Source organism: Phoca vitulina, unplaced genomic scaffold (assembly GCF_004348235.1).
Source record: "Phoca vitulina isolate PV1807 unplaced genomic scaffold, GSC_HSeal_1.0 scaffold80, whole genome shotgun sequence".
NCBI lineage: Eukaryota > Metazoa > Chordata > Mammalia > Carnivora > Phocidae > Phoca > Phoca vitulina.
The window spans coordinates 1,621,396-1,645,542 of record NW_022589783.1 but is presented as its reverse complement, the minus strand read 5'-3'; the positions used below and the strand labels follow the sequence as shown (position 1 = coordinate 1,645,542).

Here is a 24,147-nt window from a genome sequence, read left to right as displayed (position 1 = left end):
AGAGATTCAGCATGTTGGAGAACATGGTGTTTACATTTCTGTAACTACTTTTGAGACTCACCCAGCTGAGCTTTCTTAAGAATGAGGGTCATGTTGTTACCACTTTGTGCCAGCACGACTTGTGACAGACCTAACCCCCTCCTAGAATCATCGTTATGTCTGAGCTACAGCCCTTTCACGTCCTGAGGAGCACAGATTGCTTGTGTCCTCGGTGGCATTGCAGAGCGGGTGGACGGAGTGATGTAAGAGACTCTTCATGGCCGAGGTTTCAGGATTCCCAGTCAACTCCACACACGCTTTCCGGCTCTCGCTGGTTTGTAAATGACTGCTTTTATGGCCATTTGGACTTCTCAGAATGCACCGCCCTAAAATGAGATTGGATTTTTTTAAAACCAGTCCTCCATAATCCCTATTGTGTACTCAGAAAATGCCAATATTGGGGCGCCTGGGTGGCTCAGTTAAGCGTCTGCCTTCGGCTCGGCTCATGATTCCGGGGTCCTGGGATCGAGCCCCGCATACGGCTCCCTGCTCCGCGGGAAGCCTGCTTCTCCCTCTCCCACTCCCGCTGCTTGTGTTCCCTCTCTCGCTGTGTCTCTGTCAAATGAGTAAATAAAATCTTAAAAAAAAAAAATGCCAATAATGAAGAATATATCTGATATTTTGGATTGCATGTAGGAAAATACTTGATTAACCAATTTTGAGATATTTGTGTTGATAAGTGACTCACTGTCTAAACTGTTCATTTAAATTAATACACTCCTTGTAAAATGTAGTCTGTTACAAATACCATCTATTCCATTCACTGTAAGAGTTACAGTAACTATGACAGTTACATGCTGGGGATGCACACCCAGAGTTTTTTGTGAGACCATCTGGTCGTTGTTGATGGCCGTTTCTTACGAAGAGAAGTAGAAGCGGTCTCGGGAGTTCCCGGGGGCCCGTGGCTGCACCGCTGAGGAGACAGAAGAGCCCTCTGGGACTCAGGAGCCCATGCTTGTTCTCGCCACAAGCTGGCTTTACCCCTCAGGGGTAGAATTCAGGCCCTGAGCTCTCTTCCACCACGAAAATGAGCGATTCAGTGTTAGCTCCAGCGTCCCACAGAGAGTATATGATTTGCAGATATTTAAAACTTAAGTGCGATTCTGTCCTCATGGCATTTTTATCTGCATGTTTTCATTCTGGGATCATTCCTAACACACCCTCTGCTTGCACTGACAATGTTTATATCCTCTGGTTCTGCTCACCTAGACCCCCTGTTTCTGCTCTTCTGCTTTCTCGTTTCTTTTACGGTGATTCTAGAGTAAGGTGATACTCCTTTCTCAGAGCCATGTTTTCCTACTATCCTAAACCTTTTTTACTGTGGTTTAGTCTCATAAGTTTGAGGTTTAATTTTTGACTCGTACACTTTTTTTTAAGATTTATTTGAGAGAGAGAGGGAGAGTGTTGGGGGGAGGGACAGAGAGAGTCTCAAGCAGACTTCACACTGAGCATGGAGCCCAATCTCACAACCCTGAGATCACGACCCAAGAGTCGGGAGCTCAGCCGACTGCGCCACCCAGGCGCCCCTAAACTTCTGCCCTTTATCCACAAAGATTTTTAGTCTTTTTTTTTTTTTTTTTTTAAGATTTTATTTATTTGACAGAGGGAGAGACAGCCGGAGAGGAAACACAAGCAGGGGGAGTAGGAGAGGGAGAAGCAGGCTTCCCGTGGAGCAGGGAGCCTGATGCGGGGCTCGATCCCAGGACCCTGGGATCATGACCTGAGCCGAAGGCAGACTCTTAACGATTGAGCCACCCAGGCGCCCCGATTTTTAGTCTTTTTAATCGAATTGGTATTATACAGGAGGGCTTTTAAAGACCTTTAAAAGATACTTTTAGATCTGAATTCTATTTGAGATGCTAGTTAAGCATTAAAAAACACATCTTTATGTGTTTGTTTCAAGAATGGTGACTTAAAATTAGTAAGTATTTAAAAACTTTTAGGGCGCCTGGGTGGCTTAGTCGTTAAGCGTCTGCCTTCGGCTCGGGTCATGATCCCAGGGTCCTGGGATCGAGCCCCGCGTCGGGCTCCCTGCTCGGCGGGAAGCCTGCTTCTCCCTCTCCCACTCCCCCTGCTTGTGTTCCTGCTCTCGCTGTCTCTCTCTCTCTGTCAAATAAATAAATAAAATCTTTAAAAAAAAATAAAAATAAAAACTTTTAAATGTATGATTAGTAATAGTATTAGTACCACATAATACTATAGCATATTAATATAACACGTACCCAGAGGGTGAGCAAACTCAGCTTGTGCTTTAGAGCAGCCCGTCTCTTTCTCGTGGGGTGGACCTCCCGTCCCCAGCTCAGGACTGCCGAGCTCTGGAACAGCGCGTGTGGCCTGATGCCTTCTAGAGCTCACGGTGCAGGAATGTTTCCCAGTCACCCCCACCCCCAGCAAGCAGCCTGGTGCAGGAAGCATGCTATTCGTGGGCTTCATACAGACATTTTCTGAATTATATACTGTCATCAGTTTATAGCTTCCTTGAATTTTGAAGAAATATGTTGAATGAATATCTGCTTATTCTCACTTATTTTTCCCCATTCCCTTTTTAGGCTTCTCTACAGTTTAGCCTTTAATGCCAGGTTTCTGAGACATCTTTGGTTTCTCATCTCTTCTATGACAACACGGATGATCACAGGGTATGTATCACATGGACTTACAAATTGAGCTTATGTACATGGAAAGTGGCAACCTAATTAAAAATATTCTAAGATGGTATTTTAAAGTACTACTTATTTTATGTAAGAAAAATTCTAGATGGTCTCAATTTCATAAGAAGGAGAAATTAATGCCTAATTTTACAGTTGTTTATCTGTATACATTAAGTATGGATTTATCTGAGAGTAGATTTGTTTTTAATAGCCTACTCATTTTTTTAAAACCGTATGACTTTCATATGTTTTGAAAACACAGAGTTGAAGCAAATTTAACCCCATTATAGACTTTAAAACATGTTAAATGTTGAAGAAATTGGTTTTTGGAACTTTTTATTTATGTAATTTGATTTTTCTTACATGAATCATTATGTAACTTGAAGTCTGGAATCTTTAATAGGCATATTTTAATTGAATGTGAACTAAACAGAAAATTTAATATTCAAACGTCCTTTGTGGTGAGCTGACCTAGCCTAGTGCCTCGTTGAATTCTCCTCTATCAGGAGTCCAAGCTAACTCCTCTCTGCTGTAATAGGAAAAGATGAGTGTGTGACTCAGGTAACCAGAGACTAAACTTCCGAAATACAACTAACTATATTAGTAATTACAGAGGTCTGCAGTCCAATGAAGGAAAGACACCTCTCGCCCAGTGTCTTTTAGGGCAAGTTTTAGGGCAAGAGTTTGGAAGGGAGTGTCCTTCTGTCTTTTTGTCTGTCTCCCCCTCTCCCCCCACCCTCTCCCTGCCTCCATCCCTTCATGCCTTTCTTTCCTGACAGGCGGTTGAAGGAATTTCTGGTGCGTGAGGGTGGGGTGTCCAGACTGTGAACACACGCTGATTGGGTCTGTGGCATGTCAGACGTGGGTGTGCAGAAAGGACACTCACACTGGTGCTTTGTCTCACGGCCGCTCCTCTGCAGCAGGAGGGGGTATTCGGGTCATCTGCACAAACTCGTCTTCTAATAAAAGGGAATGTCGGTTTATGAGTAGCATCACTTTGAGTGACGTGCTTGGTTTTCTTCATTTAATGTCCGTGGCTCTGAAGTGAGTACTGATGCCACAGCGGCTGTGGGCACTTAGAAGGGGGATGAACAGGGAGAGGCAGCAGGGACATGCCTTAATGTCCACAAAAATCCTTTTACACCCTTTCATTTTCAAATTAAAATGTAAGGTTTTTGTGTATGTTTTGTTTGTTTTTCTGGTGCTTTTCAGCCACTTATGACGATGCCGGCCTCGGCCTATGACAGGTTTGTTTAGTGCAAAAGATCAGGGATCATTGGGACAGGAAATTATCATTGGCCTCAGAGTGTTTCAGCTTAGCAACTCAGACCCCGCCACGGCTCTGCCTGATGATTGCCTGTTTGTTTATGGCGTTGGTCTCTTGGTAAGGAAGTGGAGTCACAGTGTGGGAAGGAAAAATGAGGTATTGTTAATTATATTAAACTATCAGTATTACTTTATAAGTTTGTAAAGTTATACAAATTTTTTTAAACTGATTATTTCTTAAAAGCAATTTGAGAATTTGGGTTTCACTTTACTTGTTTGATTAAAGTCCCTCAAGAAATGTATGATGGGATATATATTAGGATTGTATCAATACAATGTAAGTTTCTTGAGTTTACTATTGGAATAAGATTTCAAATTGAAATGCCTGATTTTTCTGAAACTGGCATTGAGTTAATTTGGAAATAGTTTCATAACAGGACTTACCCTGGGACTTGTAAGTTCGAGCGAGCATAACGGTCATCACAGGACATGAGGAAATGTGCCTTTCCTCGTTGAGCCCTGTGACGCGCTGGTGGCCTGGGATAGAAGCTTCTAACCTCCGGGGTGGTTGGGGTGCGGCTGAACATGCAGGAGCGCGTGGACTGCCGGTTCGTCTTCGCTCTTGGACATCCCGTGACCAGAGCTTCTCACGAGCTGGCACGGGGCCTTCTTGTCTTGAACTCTGTGTAGACTCTTCTGACTATGACTTGCCCATTTCTTGTCACACTGACACCAGTAGTAAGTAGTCTAAGTAGTACTCTTAAAATTCTTTCTCAACAAGAAAGCATTCGGTAGCAACTTCTGCAGGAGAGAAACTCTTGTGGAAAGGGATGTGGTTGCCGCACACGCGGGTGGGAGCCGCCCTGCGGAGGCTGTGTCCAGAGGCGAGCGGTCACCTGTGGTCTCGGATGCTCGCCTACCAGCCAAGTCTCCGAGTTCTGAAGCAGTGTCTTTTCCATTACAGTAAATTGTGGACTTTTTATTTGCTCATAAGTCTTTGAGATTGACTTGTTTGCAGAGGAATATTTGAGTCCATGTTTATGGCAGGAAGAGTGGACAGCAGAGAATCAAGAAACATAAGCTTCCTTTACGTCTCTGCTGGAGGAGACCACAGGCACACATCTGACCCTCCTGTCATTTAAATGACATTTTCTGTCATTTAAATGTCATTTAAATGAAAATGATTCATTCCTTTTGTTTACCTTATGGGGGTTAAAGAGAAACAATAAGCTAAGGCTGAATAACGGCCTCATCGTGTCTTAGGGAACCCCAGTGTGAGAGCGTTGAACACTGGACACGTATGTGCCTAACTGCTGGTGATGGTTGAGTACCAGGGCTGGTGACAGGTGACAGCAGGAGGCTGGCTTGCCACTCTTCTGTAACTCGACCTGGACCGTGTCCCCTGAATAGCATTCGCTCATCACTCTCCTCTATTGTTTGTGTGGTTCTGCGAGGGAACCAAGAGATACAGACCATTTTTACTACTATCAGTGAAACATGACATTAAACTGTTCTTCTGTATGTCAACACAATTTTATTGGGTGACTGGCCCAGTGCTAGGCTTGGTGGGGAATAACTCAGGAGGTAGAGGAGGGCTCCTGCCCTCTCAAGACTCGCCAGTTCAAAGGGAGCCCCCATGCCTCTTTTATCCTAACATAAAGAGCCTTTTTCTGTCATCCTGGCTTTGGCCATGACGTAGGACAGTTGTACTTTGTCCCTTGTTATATGCCCTCACTGCGTTTTTATTTTGGACAGAACACTTTCATCCATTGCTCCACTCCGCTCGTGTAAGTGCTGGGGCGGCACAGGGCAGTAAGGGCACGCACGTTCAGGATCGGGATGCGTAGAAAGATGGTCAGAGTACGTTTCTTCTGCATGACAGCCGAGTTCAGGCTGCACATCTGGGTCCCTGTCCTCACAGCCCTGTTGGTGGCAGTGCTCTCCCCTGAAGTGGGCCCCATTGAGGTCTAAAGCTCCAGGTGGCTCAGGCCCGCCCACCAAAGCCACACTAGGAATAAAAGGACATTTGCCTGGCTTTAACTTCTGCCTTGCTCTCTCACATAACTTTTGGCAATGGTGGGCAACCAGTTGATAATTTGTGGGTCCTTACTCCCGGTCATAGCGCATCTAATCTATATCTGTGGTTTTGTAGAAATAGGTATTGAAGGTATGAAGATCAGAGAGTGATCTTGCCTACAACATTTGCTAGCTCAGGACGGATAGGAAATGCTGTAGGGGACCAGGGGGCTTTATAGATTCGAAAGAGCTTACAGGTGAACCTCTGGTTACTGAATGTTCAACAAGACAAGGAACCACATTTAACCAAGGGAGAAGGGGAACAGATTCTAGGTGGGAGAAGTAAATTTAACAGCTCACAGCTCTTAACACGTGAGAGAGACGACAGGGCTCTCTAAAGATGGCCCTACTTTTTAGAGCTATTCTAGGATGTCTCAGGACTCCTGGTAAAAGTGGGAGCGGTAACAGGAGCTGGTAAAAAATGTGGCTAATAGAAACAAGGCCCAGTATACAAGAGGGGAAACTATTCCTGAAGGTTTTATCAAGGTTCAACACTCAACAGTTTTGAATGTTCCTAAATGTAAGTAGCTGGATAAATTTTTCATGAGACCAGCATGATACTTTGTTAAATATGTTAAGTAGAGAGGGGGGTGAGGGGGTGGCCTTCCACATAAAAGTGGCATTACTTACTATAACCCTCTGTCTGGGGACTACCGGCGCACGCTCAGTGACTCCTTTCGTCCGGGTGATCGTGGTGGCAGGAACACTAGGAAAGAGCGCTGGCTTGGTGTCCTGCTTTCTAACTTGAGCTGTTTATGAACCCATATTGTTAGAAGGACTTTACCTTCCCTTTAAGTAGTTTGATTGCTAATACGAATGTTATTTTCCCTGATTATGTTTGTCTGATGTCATAATAATTCATTCCCAAATCAAAACTAACCTTAAAATCATTTTTTTCTGCCATTTCAAGGTCTATGGTGCCGCTGCTCCAGGTGATCTCTAGGGGTTCTCCGATGTCTTTGGAAGACTCCAGTCGGATCATCCCTCTCTTTTACCTGTTTAGCTCTCTCTTCAGTCACTCGCTAATTTCCATACATGACAATGAATTCTTTGGAGATCCCATAGAAGGTAAGAGTTTTGTTTTTTTGCTGGCTTCATGGCCTATCTGTTTTCACGGGTGCTAGAGAGGTTTTAAGCCTCTTAAGCCTTTTAATGTGTTAAGAAATGAAAAAAAAAAACAACAAAACCCAAGTATGATAGAATATTGGATTATGTTTTCCAGTTGTAGGTCAAAGACAATCATCAATGATGCCTTTTACTCTTGAAGAGCTGATAATGTTGTCTCGCTGCCTTCGAGACGCCTGCCTAGGGATCATCAAGTTGGCTTATCCAGAAACAAAACCAGAAGTTCGAGAAGAATATATTACAGCATTTCAAAGTATTGGAGTTACAACTAATTCTGAAATGCAACAATGTATACAGATGGAACAGAAACGATGGATTCAGTTATTTAAGGTATAGAGTATATGGGGTTGTGTGTGTGTGTGTGTGTGTGTGTGTGTGTGTGTGTTTACTGAGGTCAAATAATGTACAAATGTGTTCTGACTTGACTCATAAGAATAGAAGTACAGGTTTGTTTTACACGTAATTTTTAATTTGCAAAATTTTTTTAAATGAAGAAAAGTTCATTTTCATTTTACTTTTGCCTTCCTTGAAACCCTTGTTTTTACATTGTTACATGCATCTTTTATAAGTTGCTCTAAGTACTTAGACAAAATGAATTATAAATAAAATTTTTAAATATTTTCATTTTTCACTAAACGATCTCTTACAGATTTTATTTTTTTAATTTTTTCAGAAATTGATTAGCAAAGGTGGGGGATAAGGTCATTAATGTAATGCAAGTTGCATATAAATTATTTTAAAATATCTTCACTTTTAACCATGCAGAAAGAGAAGTTATGAGTTACTGTGGCTGGAGCGCTGGCAGGAAGTCACCACCGCTGAGACTGTAACTGTGGGGTAGAAAAAAAGAAAAGAAAAAGGGTGCTTGACTTGCCATGAAATTTCTGCAGCAAACACATCTAGTCAGCTAAAATCGCTCATTAAAGGAGTGAGAGCAGAAGAAGTGCATTTTCCAAATTGAATGCTGGATTTACAGTCCGTTTAATACCCGCGACCCCTCGCACACTAATGTGCAGTTCGAGTCATCAGCTGTCCCTTCAGGTCTTTTATCACTGCTTTTGTCAAGCTATCTATTTAATTGAAAGAAGTTAATTGAATGAAAATGATCAACTAAGCTTGTATTAATATTGCTAATGGAACTTTCTTCTTGGCCATGTTTGGAGAAAGATGTCAAGCTAGACTTTAGGAAAGGCCCATTAATGCTTGCACTTAACCTGATGGGCTAATTAAGGACTGCTTATTCATCCGACGAGTGCACGATAGTCTCTATCCAGCCCATTCTGCCTGATTTTACAACACATTTCACTTATGAGCATGAGCATTAGTAGCTGTGAGAGTAACTGATAATGTTTTGATTGCACTGAACACAGTACTAATGCATCATTGAATTTATAATTTGTGCAGATTGATGTAATATATGTTTGCACAATTTATTTTAATTACCTATCTCTATATTCCCAAGTAAACTTTAAAGGGCACATGTTGAACCCTTAATATATCCATTCTTAAAGATTGACAATTTTGCAACTTTTTAAGTTAAAAATAAACCAGCTAACCTATTTCAAACTTAAAATTCTTAGGTAAACTTGTCTGGATATGTGTATTGTGGTAGCATATGTGTTTTTCTTCAAGTATTTAATTAAACTCTGGGATCTTTGTTAATAAAGCTTTCCATTATGTAGGATATCGGGTTTTGTGTACAGTATCAGATAATCTCTTATTTTATAGCACCTATTGAGAATTTCATAATTTTCATATGCCAGGCTTATCTTTAGGACCTAGAAATCTCAGGATTTAATAATGCTACAGAAGGTATTGTCCCCTGGCCCTATTTTATTTTACTTAAGCATTAAATGAAAATTTTCTAGTGGATGTTTTCTTATGCCTCAAAATGACTCATTACCACTTGATTAAGGATTGAAGGTTTTAGGAATTAAGGAGAAGGTCAACGTTTTAGGTAATGGGATTGTTTTAGGTTTGAAATTGAGTTGTTACAAAGACTTTCTGAGTTTAGGACAGAATTGTTTGAAGACAATTTTTTGAACAGGATTCCTGTTTTTTGGGGGGTAAAGAAACAAAAACAAACTTTTTGATGCTACCTGATGGTAAGCTGAGCCCTAAAAATAATGAAGAATCAAGGCATAGTCTTTGTGTTGTAGAGAATGGTTCAGCTGCTGTTTTTCTTTTAAGAAAAAATTATCTTTAATACGAGATAAAAAGAATCCCCCTCAGTGGTTCCTGTGTCCCAGACAGTATTGTAAGAGCTTTACGTATCCTGAGTCATTGAACACAGTAACTCTGCCAGGAACGTGCAGTTCTTACTCCATTTTACAGATGAGGTCCCACAGCTGGGGGGGTGGCACGGATAGAGCTGGCCCTTGGACTCAGCTGCTCTACATCCCCCTCCGAAAAGTACTAAATAGAATGTTAGCATTTTTTGTGTATTTTAGTGCCACATTTGTGTTGAGGAACTCAAGGTAGAATCAACCGAAGAAGGTAACAGCATTTCGCCAATGATTTCCTGCCTTCCACTGATTTTGACAGAATTGCAAATGATGAGACCTGACTCCTTCAACCGCCAACCATTTTCATTTTTCAGTCTTATGATGGTCCTTTCAAACTAATTTCTGTGAGAGGCTCTGTTGGCTGGTCACAGAACATAGAATTTTAAGTGGATAGAGTCATCTTTCTTTGTCACTATAAGAATTGAGGTCAGTTGCTAAGCCCTGCATTGACACTGCTAAAACAGTTTATGCATTTATCAAATTTATAAACTCCTCTTGAAGTGTAATTTATAGCTATAATTACTTTAGCCCTATGAGGAGATAGGAAGTCCTGTTTGATATGCCTTTGTGTGCAGCTGTCAGCCTAAATAGGAGTCACCTGCAAGGAACAAGGTGCATCGGGGAGCAGGAAGGAGACTCTTCATGCCTTTCTCATCTGCACATGTCTGTATGGGGAGAGAGAGGTCTGTGTTGTGAGTGATGTTCACTTTCTCAGTGGCTAATTTCATTTTTCAGTTCCAGAAAGAATTTTTTAAAAAGTGAAAATTAAAACAACCACACCCTAACGTAACCCTCCCATGCCACCATTAGGTAGCGTGTTCAGCGGAACAGTACACCCTTTGTTCTCGTAGAGCTGCCTCGTGCCCTTTTCCGTCTTTGAAGGTTTTTGTTTCTGACTACTAAATAAAATGGGTACTTTAAGAAATATTTTTGTAGTGTTTTAAACATCCTGGAGAATCCTGTTGTCTTTAAAAATACACCAATTTTCACAAGTAGTAACTAAGGGCTTTATAAAACTTGGTTCACCTTTGACGTGGGTAACCTGCCTCAGACGCTTCACGGCCTCTGTGGATTCGGGCATTGCTCTCGCCAGTTCCTTGAACACCCGGGCTTTATCCCGGGAACGCTGATTCCACCCCACGCTGGCGAATCGTGAGTGGTGTTGGCCCAGCCCTTGCTCTCTCAGCACTTTTACGTGGTGAAAAAGACAAACATTCAGCTAATCACATTGAGATAAACGAGATCAGTACCATTAGCGCACATAAGACGGAAAAACAACTGCTGAGGTCACTCAAAACTTTTCATTTACTCTAGGAAAACGGTCATTCTGGTCTACGAGATGATGCTCTTGGAGCTGGTGCTTTATTGGTGTTTCTCGTATTTCATTTCTATATATTCTTCATTATGAACTCAGATGTGTAAAAAATTCTTAGAGGATTTACATTTACCACATTGTACATTCACCACACTTAAGTACCCATAGATTATGTGCTATATCCTGTACTTTGTATTGAACTTCTTGAAGAATTACCTAAGATGTTTGATTTTACTTACCATATTTTACATATACGATTTAAGATAAAAAGAGATTATTAGGGGCGCCTGGGTGGCTCAGTCGTTGAGCGTCTGCCTTCAGCTCAGGTCATGATCCCGGGGTCCTGGGATCGAGCCCCGCATCGGGCTCCCTGCTCAGCGGGGAGCCTGCTTCTCCCTCTCCCACTCCCCCTGCTTGTGTTCCCTCTCTTGCTGTGTCTCTCTCTGTCAAATAAAATCTTTAAAAAAAAAATAAGAACTAGGCATTTAAAAAAAAGAGATGATTATTTTATATTAAATGTAATTTTAGTCTTGCAGTTGGCTTTCACAATTTGGACTATATGTACTTTTTTTGGGTTACAATAATTTAACTGAGTGTCAAGAATCTCCATTCAGAAATGTGAGACTGTACTTAGTGGCCTTCAGCCATTTAGTGTACATACAGTGCTGATTATGTATATGATGAAGCCATATGTGTGCGTAAGCACATCTCGAGTCGCTAGGATTTCGTGTCATCGTTGTAACCAGTGCACTCAGAAACATACAGGGTCCTGTGAAACAGTGCCTGTTAACTTGCCGTCTTGACCTGGGACAGCTGTCGAGGGTGGTTTTTATGAGTGGTCTCTATGTTTCTAAGCAGTCACCTACTTGATCCTTTTAACATTGGATTCAGGGAGCCTGTTTACAACTATCACCTATTCTTAATTCAGATGGTAAATAATAGAACATGTATAGCAGTTGCATGTGTTTCCGAATGTTTACTTAAATAATTTTTTGAGTTATTGAGCGTGTATATAGTCTAAGGTTTAGATCTAGCATGGAAGCACATGATGTGGGGGACTAGAGTTAAACACCAAATAAATGTAATAGGTTCTATTTATAACTATTGAAGTCTGTTGAAACTGTATATTGAGCTTGGTACACCTAGTTATTCCAGTGTTTGCTTGTTTACTGTTTTATCTTCATATTTCTTAACACGCTAGTTCTCGAGTAACTGCATACATATCAGGATCTCCTGGGGAACAGTACAAACAGTTGAATGGTTTCACCTCAAATGAATGGAATTAAATTCGCCGTTGCTGGTGCCCCTGCAAGGCCTTCATCAGTAGGAGGTTTCAGGATGCAGGGAGGGGTGAGGAGCCGTAGGCCTCACTGCACAAAGAGGTTACTTGGGCAGATGTTTATAACCTTGGATCTCAGTTTGCAAAACTGGACTTATCCATGACTTAGGTCTTGTTTAAATCTAAAATTCCTTCAGTTTTGGAACAGTCTTCTTTAGTAGGTTTATCTGTGCCAGAAAATTTAATAAAATTGACTGAAAGAAAGACTGCCTTCAGATCTCAACACTGCCTATCTGTTGATCCAGTTCAAAATTGTGACCCCGGTTTTCCTTACCTTTTACAATCTTTAGTCAGTTTCTGTAATTTTAGTGGTTACCTCCATATATTTTCCTTCTCAGTACTAAGTATCTGTGTAGAAGTTGAGTGTGTGATCCTGAAAATGGGTGCAAAGAAAGGGGATATGATCAAAAGTGTTTTGACATCACAAATGGACTCTGCGCGGGGTGCCTGGGTGGCTCAGTTGTTGGGTGTCTGCCTTCGGCTCAGGTCATGATCCCAGGGTCCTGGGATCGAGCCCCGCATCGGGCTCCCTGCTCAGCGGGGAGCCTGCTTCTCCCTCTCCCGCTACCCCTGCTTGTGTTCCCTCTCGCTGTCTCTCTCTCTCTCTCAAATAAATAAATAAATCTTTAAAACAAACAAATGGATTCTGCGAAATTTTCACGGTTTCTTAAAATTTGCATTTTTCTTTAAAACTTAGAAGAGAACTAGTTTAAATGAAGGAGGAAAGTGTTTTTAGTTGAATTTAAGACATGGGATTTGACATTTCTAAAAGAATTTTTTGGGCATTGGTCCAGGGCTAGTATTGCCAGATTTAGCAAATAAAAATGTGTCACCCAGTTAAATTTTAATTTCAGATAAATAACAAATGCTTTTTTTAGATAAAAATATGTCCTATGCAATATTTTGGATATATTTACATTTTTTTAAAAGCGGTATTTGCAGTAAATTTATACTAAAAAATTATTTGATATTTTTTTGAAATTAAAATTTAGTGAGGTATCCTTTATTTTCTCTTGTAATCCTGTCCAGGACTCATCTTCAAGGTTGGCTTGCTGTCAAGTCTAACTTTGTAAGACCTGCTTTTTCACAGTGACTCTGTCTGGACAGCTCATCCTTGACACACCTCCTGAGGCCCCTGTCACTTTGTGCCTCCCACTTCTTCCTCCCTCCCTCCCTTTTTTTTTTTTTAAAGAAGGTCACTGATACCAGGACATTTATAAGTAATATGTGATTACTTCTTTTTTTATACTTAAAATGTGAAGGTAAGAAAGGTATTGAAACTTTTTATTGTTTAATTTCACCGTAATTTAAAAGAAGAAAGTAAGTTATGGCATTAATTGCTTCATAGATAGTTTAATATTTGTGACCTGTAGAAAATAAATGACCTCATAACCACAGGTTGAAAAGAGATGACTGCCAGGAGGCGGATAAAAGGTTTTATTCTGGAGTTAGGCAGCCCTGGCCCTACCCCTCGGCAAGCCCTGGAGCAAGTCTCTCACCTTCAGCAAAGCTGAGTGTCCCCCACTGTGCGGTGGGGAAAGCCAGTCCCCGAGGATGTCAGCATCCAGTGGGACTATGTGCGTGAGCCGTAAGTGAATGGGTGCAGTTAAATCAATACGTGCACATATTGGTCAGAAAGCATGTCTTTTGTTAAGAGTTGTGTATTATGTGTAAATTTCAGCCCAGTATCTGTTCAGTGTGAGCTTATTTAAAATACTAGTATAGCTGGTTATGAAAGAGGAAAGATGGGCTGTGATACTCTTCATACAAGACGATGGTGCCTCAGTCTCTGCTGTTGGAAGAGCAAATGTTTCTTTGGTGTGCTCCGTGTGCACTGACCTGGACTCGTCCCAGACAGGATCACACACGTAGCAGAGATGTAAGTGCATTAGGTCAGTGACCATACTTTGTTACGACTGTAAAGTTAACCAGATAGAACCCCAAACTAGGCTGTTCTTAATCTACCTCAGATGCACTTGAAATCCGTAATCATAAACCCATAAACCCCTGAGCGAGCACAATAGGGTGTCAAGAGGTGAGGATAACCAACTGCGAGTTAACCTGAGCTCATTTCTGCTGATTCAAAAAGGGTATTACTTAGTATTAGGACAGGCTTTCTACAGCTCACTTGGTAAGAAATATCCATCAGTCAGAAAGCTGTGTTCTAGATCTTGAGACGTTTGTACTGATGTAGTTTTGTCCGTGTGGCCAAACTGCTCGAGCATTACTCTTTCCTCTGTCCGTGGGCATCTCATCCAAGTGGTGTGTCCACATTCTAGTAGTCTAAGGTGTCAGCCAAGGGCCTTTTCCCACACATTTTTGTTGAACACAGAATTTTTGGTATCCCTGAATACCAGGATTTGCATGTCATAAAAGAAACGTTTGTACTTCTATCGTATATAGATGCCGAATTGTGAAATTTTAAAGGTAAATCTCTATTAACAATTAAAATTATGCAATCTTGTTTGTCTTGTGGGTATATTTGGTGGAAATTTATTGCATTATCCTAATTTTATTCCTTACCCAAGTTATATTTTATCCTAATTCCTTATCCAGATTATATTTTACTTGATTAGAGGCAGTGTGTATAGAGGCCTGGCTGACTTTTTCAGAAAACATCATCATAGTCTTACTTTAATTACATAGTAGTTGTGTGATGAAATCCTGTTTGTAAAGGTTTAAGACTTTGGATTTACAATTTTATGTTGGTTTATCACAAAGTACATTTGTATTTAATATAAAACATCAGGTCTTTTTTATTGTTTAATTTCTTTTTTAAAGATTTTATTTATTTATTTTGAGAGACCGAGCATGTGCATGAGCGGGGGGAGGGGCAGAGGGAGAGAGAAAATCTCAAGCGGATTCCACGCCGAGCGCAGAGGCCACTGTGGGGCTCAATTCCACGACCCTGAGATCCTGACCTGAGCCAAAATCCAAGGTTGGACGCTCAAAGGACTGAGCCACCCAGGTGTCCCATCATCGGGTCTTTTTTAAATAGGCAGTGCCATCAGTTCTCTTTAATCATGTATTTTTAAATTTACAATTAATTATTGATCCTAAGTCAATCATCAAATACCTACTGGGTTTCCAGGTAGTTAGTAGGGAGTTTCTGCATCGGGAGCTTCCTGCGTAGCCAGGGAGGGACTAATGCTCATTGCAAAAGCAGTAACGAAACGGTTCAGCTGTGCTGGTGTGGGGAAGCTTTATGAAAGAAGTTAGACTGAGTCTGTATAGAATTACGGTGAGGGTAGGCCTGACTCCAGAGACTTACATAAGGAAAATACTGGAATTGTTTTTCTTTTTTTGACAGGTGTCAGAGATCCATCCAGGACACTATTTTCCCCTCAGTGCTCTTGATAGAGTGTCTTTTCAGAAAAATATGAAATGCTATTACTGTAGGAAAAATTTTTACAAAATTGCCGTATATTTGGAGATGTCCTGCATTATAGCTCACACGAGCTAATACATTTCCAAATTTGTGTTTGAAAACTTCATTACTACCTTCTTTGTAGTCCGCCTTCAACATCTTCCTGATAATTTTCCTCCCTTCGTTGGCACGTGGCTAACTGCTTTGTACTTGAAATTCATTCTTGTGACCACAGGATGAGGTACTTCTCTGTGGCCTGGTCTGCGGTGGCCTAGGGCAGGCTTTGCGGCCAGGCCCCTGCGCACTCAGGCCTGTGGCGGGGAGCACGCCCCGTCCTCTGCGGGCTGGTGCTCTTGCTTCCTTTGTGCCGGGGTCGTTCCTGAGCTTGTTCCGTGACTTAGCCCTGTGCTTCCTCTGCAGGTGATCACCAATCTGGTGAAAATGCTGAAGGCCAGAGACACAAGGAGAAATTTCTGTCCTCCAAACCACTGGCTGTCAGAACAAGAAGATATTAAAGCAGATAAGGTTTACTGAAAAATCTTCCTAATATGTTTTGTTAAACATATTTTTTCAGCTTTTGTCTTTCTGGGGAGAAGGATAAGTTCTTTTAAATTGTTTCATTTATTACTTATTATGTAACTAAATATTAACAGTAAGCTTTTTTATTAATTCTTAGGTCATAGAATATATAACAGTATCATTGACTTAAAACATACATCCTGAGTTTATTATTAAACCTAATTTTCTCCTTTAACTACAAATTATATTGGAGCCTCGTGGCTCTTTGTTGGGATTGCAAGAGATTTTGCTTTTATTGGTGTCATAATTATCAATGTGTATTTAGCACTTAAAGGAGATTGAATATGTCCTTGATTTGCTAAATGAACAGAGACAAATTTGAATATTACTGAGATCTAGATCTAAAGTAGATTCAATCGTATAAATATTTTTAGAAATTTAACAAAGATCATGAACTATGTGAATTTTTGACGAATAAGAATTTTCATTCTTGTCAGAAAAAGGCATGATTGTATTCATTTCAAAATCTTGGGGATCAGGGCAGAGAGTGGAGGGTGTAGAAGAAACAAGACCATAGAAACATTCAAGAAAAGAGAGCAGCGGTGTTTTACGCCAGGTTCAGATACTGTGTCTGCACGAATCTTGAAGCGGGTGGCTTCTAGCTGTGCCCGCTGGTTAGGCCGAGACACCATGCCCCGTCCTATAGTGGTGGACGTCCTGTAGCGAGACCCTGGGGGGCGGGGGGCCTCTGAACAACACTTACCACCCAAAGGAAACAGCCTTTGGTACGATGGGGCGTTCTGTTACTGGAGAGCACGGGAGCCATGGGCGGCTCCGACCGTCCAGACTAGGTGCAGCGAACTGAACCTCAAGTAGCCTTAAATCTGCAAGTTCGTAAATATACAAAAAAGAACTTGATTGGCCATCTTGTGGGATGCAGAGGAACCACCTGATTTTGAGACTGGCTTGGAAAAAAGAAGTAATCATGCCCTGAGCCTGCCTTTCTTTTATGAACTTTATGTACCTCAGGCTAAGCAAGTAGTGGTGATGGGAGAGCCTTCTCGGTGTACAAGTAGCTAATAGTGCATGAACCAGGGTCCCACAGTCTGCAGGCTGTGATGAGTAAGCAGTCTAGGCGGTGCCCTGGGGTACAGACCCCACGGGGACCTGCCGAGACCGGGCTGGAGGCCCCCGCGGATGGGGGTCGATCACTGTGCTGCTGCTTGACTCCAGAAGGCTCAGCTATGGAAAAATGGCAGCTGAGCCAAACTGCGTCTGGTGGCATAATTGATTCCTGTTTTGGCACAAGTTCTTGATCTCATGGCTGACCTCAGCAACCAGACACGTGCCTCTTGAGAGAACACGCTGCCTGTGAAATGTTCTGGCCAAAAGTCCAAGCTGGATGTGATGACACCTCTAGGTGTAATTGCACATTTATAGGGAAACGGAGGGCCTAGAAGCCCACGTGAACACCGAGGGGACGCAGCTAGCAAAATCCAATGGTCGGCAACATTGCTGGACAGCTGACCAGGGCCACAGCCAGGGCTGAGGGAGCAGGCAGAGCCTCGGGCTGAACAGAATGTCCACGGACCCCAGCCCTCCTGGGGTACTGATGCAGACAAATTAAGTGTTTAGAATTAGGAGACACTGAATATTTAGTAATAAGAAGAAATTGTTAATTCTTTAAGTGTGATGTGTTTTCATTTGTAAGTGATCATATTATGACAGTTTACTAGATGCAGATATTACACAGCATTAAAGAGAACAAGTAAGATTTCCTTGGGATGTATTAGGGAAAACAGTTACAGTGTGAAAGTGTAAACGGGCAGCCGACCAAGGAGAGAATGCATGAAGAGGACATGAGGTCAAAGAGCAGGACCTGGCAGCGTGTAATGTACGCACAACATCCATGTAGTTCACATGTGGCCAGTAAGAGCTCGTGCCGGGGCACGAGGAGGTACTAAGCCAAGTTGCTGGCCCCACAGGTCACCCAGCTCTACGTCCCGGCTTCCAGACACGTGTGGAGGTTCCGGCGGATGGGGAGAATCGGCCCCCTGCAGTCGAGCCTGGATGGTGAGTTCTCTGTGGCCTGGCACGTTTCTCCTTCAGCCCAGGGTCATGGGCTCTCGTTGACATACTGGGAAATCCACTCTTTTTGATGTACTGTTCTGAGATTTTTTTTTAACTTTTTTAGTGGGGGGGAGGGGCAGAGGGAGAGAGAGAATCTTAAGCCCAACACGGGGCTTGATCCCCACGACCATGACCTGAGGCGAAATCAAGAGTCGGAGGCTCAACCGACTGAGCCACCCAGGTGCCCCTAGTGTTCTGTGATTTTTGGTAAACATCTGCCTCCGTGATCAACCATAGAGAAAAGATTCATCACTCCGCAAATTATCTGATGCGCCTTTGTAGGTAGCCCCTTTCCCCACCAGAGCCCCTGGCAACTACTGACTTGTCTTTCGTCCTGATAGCTTTGCCTTTTCCAGAATGTCTTTAAATGGAACCATATAGTGTGTAGCCTTGTGAGTCTGGAAAGGAAAAGTCCAGGCATACCTCTGAGACATGGCAGGTTTGGCTCCAGACCACCGCAATAAAGTGCATGTCCCAAAATGAGTCAAACGAAGTTTTTGGTTTTCTAGTGCATGTAAAAGTTAGTGTGCGGGGGCACCCGGGTGGCTCAGTCGGTTAAGCGTCTGACTCTTAATCTTGGCTCCGGTCTTGATCTCAGGTCACGTGTTCAGGCCCTATATTGGGCTCTGTGCTGGGCGTGGAGCCTACTTAAAAAAAAAAAAAAGTTAAGCATGCAGTAGCATTGCGTACATACGTACCTTCATTAAAAATACTTTCAGCTAAGAGACGCTGACCATCGTCTGAGTTTTCAGTGACTGGTAATCACTGATCACAAATCACCATAACAAATATAAGTATGAAAAAGTTTGAAATACCGAAAGAATTACCAGAAACAGAAAGTGAGCAAGTGCTGTTGGGACACGCTGGATGCGGGGTCACCACGGACCTTCAGTTAGTAAAACACCGTGTCTGCGAAGTGCGGTGAAGTGAGGTCACGTGTGCGCAGAACCTCACGGAGGCGTTCCCCTGTTTTGCAGTGGGTTTGGAGTCCCCGCCTCTGTCTGTGTCCGAGGAGAGACAGCTGGCCATCCTGACAGAGCTGCCCTTCGTGGTTCCGTTCGAGGAGCGAGTCAAGGTGTGCACTTTGGTGTCTTTAGAGATTGACCGCGTACTACATCATTTCAGTGTGAAAGAATTAACACCAACGCCAAAAGCTCTGAAGTTGCTTAGTGCCTAGCTGGTTATATAATTGTTATTTTTCTCACTAGACTGTAACAGTTGACAGTGATTTATAAAAGCTTAGTCCAACCAAATACCTCTGTATAGACTTGAAAGATTTTTTTCCCTTAGTTGTAACTGTAGTTTAAATGCCTATCACACCATTGTCTTCTTACAATGGGAGTAGAAGGTCTTTTTGTCTAGTAAATCTTGCATTGTTTTTGAAAATGCAAATTTTTTTTAAAAGATACGCTTCTGTATATTATGTTGAGGTTATTTATTGCAAATACTACTTTATAAAAGAGTGATGGGCAGGTATCTTAAATTCCTGCCTGGTGATTTTTGATGAGTGTACAAAACTTTGTTTACATTTATCTGTTTTGAGATTTAAAATGTTTTGTTTGTGTTCACCAACTTAGCAAATTTCTAAAAACTACTAGGCTCTATTCTTAAGTAATGGCTTCGAGAGGGTAATTTTAGTCCTGACCACTTTCTTTATAGGATGAGCAAAAGAGTGAGTTTCTTTTAAAGCTATTGGTGTTTCTTTGTTAAGACCCATCGGCACCGGGCACAGATGTAACTGACATTACATAGTTCCTGAGCTCCCTCTACTGGATTTTTAGCATCAAAAAAAATTACTTGAATTTTATTGTTTAGGGAGATTTTCTTACTAATACTAATATACAGCTTTACAAAGCTATTCTTTTTTCTTTACCACCTGGGATTTTCTAAAGGGTTTGCAAAAGAAAATACTGAAAATATACTACAGCATGGGATTTTTAAAATTTGTTACAAAATTTGTTATGAAATGGAGGAAAGGGGCAATATTACAAATACATAAATATTACGCATTTACTGAGAAGGCATAAAGTCCACATTTGATACCTTGTCTTTGAAAATTTGCTTCAGGATTTATGGACATAGAAAAGTTAAGATTTATTTAGCAGTTTTTCCTTTAGTTGCTTATATTTCTAACAAGAAGTCTGTTTCTTCAGATAACCTGACAACTTCCCCTGTTTGTTAGATCTTTCAGAGGTTGATTTATGCAGATAAGCAAGAAGTTCAAGGAGATGGTCCATTTCTGGATGGAATTAATGTCACAATAAGAAGAAATTATATTTACGAAGATGCTTATGACAAACTTTCCCCAGAAAATGGTATATATGATTCTGTGTGTCTGCATGTGGCAGGGGAGGCGAGGGATTATTTTAGAAAAAGGTAGTCTTAAAACATTAGTGTCCGTCATCTTGTTCTGTAATGACTTTTTAACAGTGGAATGGACTATGTCAGATTTGGTAGATGTATATTATCAATTAACATTGACAAATAATTATCCCAACAGGAGCCTTTCAAATACTGATTTTTTTTTTAAGGCAAGAAACTCCACTCACAAATGTCTGCGTCTAAAATGTAGTTGACAACTTTTAATTCTGAAAATGTTGATGGGCAGCCATCGACATTCTGTATTATGGTATTATGATAATCTATTTATGTATATATTCTAAACTCTAAGCCATATTTAACATATCAGAAGAAACCCCACTGCAGTCCAGACCCCTCTACAGACAGACATGTGCATCAGTGACCGGAGCGAGTCACGCTGAAACAGTGATTTGGATCGCATTTAGGGCTCAGCAACCTGTTTTGTCTCATGTGACTATTTGACACCCAGTGTTAAATGTGTAGTGTTATCATTTATATATTAATAATTTTAACTTCAGAGGATGGTATCCATGATACTGCATGAAATTGGGGCTCGATCAATGCAGGGAATTAACAATGGAAGCTTGGCAGGATCTGGAGCACAGCTTTAGGAGGTGATGGGAGGGTGTCAGAAATGAACAGTTGCCTCTTCCAGGGGAGCAAAACTTCAAGTCATTTTTTTCTTAAAGAGCTGATTGTGCTATACTGTGGGAATAACGGAGGGCGGCGAGCATCAGTCACTGGCCCCTTCTCTGTCCCAGGGTTTGTGTGCGAGGGTTTGATGTTCACATGATGTGGTTTTGTCATGGAATCGGGGCTGCAGACACCACCAGCTCAGTCCTGACCTGTGGCTGTGCACTCTCCACTGCACCAGCGTACTCTTGCCCAGCATAGCACGTTTTAAATCTTCTCTGTGAACCAGGCAAAAATCTGGTACTCTGACTTCCAGCCCAACGTACTTTTGGAAACGAACTGGGCCTCCCTCCATGGGGATCCGGTCCCCATGAATCAGCTGGTGCAGCTGTTGCGTTGTGTCCCCGCACGCTGCGGGACAGGGTCCTCGTCCATTGTCCCCTTCAACTAGCTGGTGCTCAGTAGGTGTTGGGTTTGTGCTTGAACCTGGGGAAGACTCAGTCGATAGACAAGATGGTAAATGTGCCATCAACTCAGAAGTGTTGAGAGTGGAATGGAGGGGGGTCGATGCCAGAGGGTTTTATAAAGCCGTGGGATTTAGGAGAGGGAGCAGTGACCGCCGACCGTGCGCACACATGGTTCAGGCTTGCTTCCTGCATGCGCCAGAGTTGGGATGAGCTCCTCAGCCCAGAAGGAGAGTGTGTATCAGCAATTTTAAATTAACTTTAAAACTATTTCATGTAGATGATTTTTAAAGACGTTACTGTCCAGGGGCGCCTGGGTGGCTCAGTCGTTAAGCATCTGCCTCCGGCTCAGGTCATGGTCCCAGGGTCCTGGGATTGAGCCCCGCATCGGGCTCCCTGCTCAGTGGGAAGCCTGCTTCTCCCTCTCCCACTCCCCCTGCTTGTGTTCCCCCTCTTGCTGTCTCTCTGTCAAATAAATAAAATCTTAAAAAAAAAAAAAAAAGAATATGTGAAGACATTACTGTCCAATTATAACAAGCCCCAAATTTCCTAATGAATCCTTAAACTTAAAGTTACTCAGAAGTTGATCACACCCTAACTCCCCAGGGCGTGCTGATATTTGCATTGAATTTAAGGGAGTTGGAGAAATCCTTTCCTAATATGTATGTTATAATGCTTTACATCTCTGCAAATAGTCTCTAATTCAGGCCTTATTAACATGACTTTTTTAAGCCATGTGTTAAAATTGCTATTTTGCTAGGGAGAGTAGTAAAATTAAATATCATCTCAGAATGTTGCATTTACTTCTGGCAAATTGGTGTGAGGTGCTGTGTTAACTGATCGTTTACACATAATCAGTTAATACGACTGCTCCACGTGCCGTCTCGTCCTCACAGCGCATCTGGCCTTTATGGACACTCATCATCTCGTATTCATGTCTTCTCAGGACGGTTTTCTTCCTCTCTCTTTTATTTAAGATTTTATTTATTTATATAATCTCCACACCCAGTGTGGGGCTTGAACTCACACCTCCGAGACTGAGCCAGCCGTTTCCCTCAGACCAGTTTTCTGGAGTGTGGGTGTTGGCCCCGTGGATGGTCAAGCTGGCTGCTGGAGCTCAGAGAGGTGGGGAGCCCAGCAGGTGCCCCAGCCCCAGCCCCAGCCCCAGCCCCGGGCTTCCAGGAGCTCTCATTGCCCCGCCCCGCCCCAGTGTGAGACCGGGGCGAAGTGATCACAGTTACTGTCAGGACTGCTGTAGCTCTTGATGTCATCATCCGTTAGCTTGGATGAGAATCCACTAGAGCTGGCTCTGGACTGTACTGCAGTCGGTTCCTGAGAGCCTCGCGTGTCTGTGCTTTTGTGTGTGAGTGGGTTTTATTTTGTTTCATTTAACGGGCAGGATTTATGACATTGTTTTCCTGAAGAACAAACTATAATAGGGTAAAATAAAAGTAACATTTTACTTAGGTCCCCCCCCCCCCGAAACCTTAGTATATAAGTAGATATTTTATTTTATTTTATTTTATTTTTTTATTTTTTTTATTTTTTTAAGAATTTATTTATTTGACAGAGAGAGACACAGTGAGAGAGGGAACACAAGCAGGGGGAGTGGGAGAGGGAGAAGCAGGCTTCCCGCTGAGCAGGGAGCCCGATGTGGGGCTCGATCCCAGGACCCTGGGATCATGACCTGAGCCGAAGGCAGACGCTTAACGACTGAGCCACCCAGGCGCCCCTATAAGTAGATATTTTAAATTTGTCCTTAGAAACAAGTAGTGGCAAGGTATCTCAGGCTAGATTTGATTCTGAAAATATTATTATGCTATTGTGTATTACCATTCACAGAAATGAGCTTTAGGGAACACAGAATCTCAATTCTAGCCAAATTAGAGGGGTGACTTCTGTGACTGCCCACTGAGTCTGCAAAAGATAATGACACACTCGCGCTCTCCTTGCTGGTGCTGCAGGTGGAATGAGGGTGGGAAGCGTGGGCCGTAGCGGAGTGGTTCCCACTCACAGCATTGTACACTTAGAATTTTTACGGAATCTGCTACCTGCTGACCATCAGTTTGAGAAATAATACATACAACAAATGCTTAAAGTTCATCCTTAAAACTGGGTATTAAGAGGAATATGTAAAGGTGAGAAATATCCACTGTATTTTTATGTTGCATCTATAATTATCCGCTTAGATTTCTCTTGGCATTTTACCTAGATCTTGAGATTGAACGTATTTTGTAATCCTATTAATCAAAATACATGCAAATAACATATTCATGGAGTCTAATCAGTAAAAAGCATGTTCTTCATGTAACTATAGTTAAATTTTAAAAATAGAAGAGAATACGGTTTAGTATAAAAGCCTCTGCTTTGTAGGTAATAGACCTATCTTTAAATTACAGCACCCCCTTTACAGTGTTAGCTGTAGGTCTTCAGATACGTAACTCAGCCTTCCTTTTACTTGGTTTTCTCACTGCAGAATGAGGATAATTATTTTTTTTTTTCTCTTTTTCAAGTTTTTATTTAAATTCTAGTTTGTTAATACCCAGTGCAATGCTTGCTTCAGTAGAATGTATTGACTCA

At 42.0% G+C, this 24,147-nt stretch overlaps 1 protein-coding gene across 3 annotated transcripts in view; it reads left to right on the top strand.

Annotated features, from left to right (window-relative positions):
* Positions 1-24,147, top strand: part of UBE3C (ubiquitin protein ligase E3C) — a 121,947-nt gene that overhangs the window by 49,706 nt on the left and 48,094 nt on the right. For all 3 annotated transcript variants that reach the window (XM_032394426.1, XM_032394424.1, XM_032394425.1), the window contains exons 11-17: positions 2,589-2,675; positions 6,940-7,097; positions 7,252-7,484; positions 15,881-15,985; positions 17,965-18,052; positions 19,087-19,184; positions 20,292-20,424. In XM_032394426.1, the coding sequence (XP_032250317.1) occupies positions 2,589-2,675; positions 6,940-7,097; positions 7,252-7,484; positions 15,881-15,985; positions 17,965-18,052; positions 19,087-19,184; positions 20,292-20,424 (902 nt within the window). The remainder of the gene's footprint in view (positions 1-2,588; positions 2,676-6,939; positions 7,098-7,251; positions 7,485-15,880; positions 15,986-17,964; positions 18,053-19,086; positions 19,185-20,291; positions 20,425-24,147) is intronic.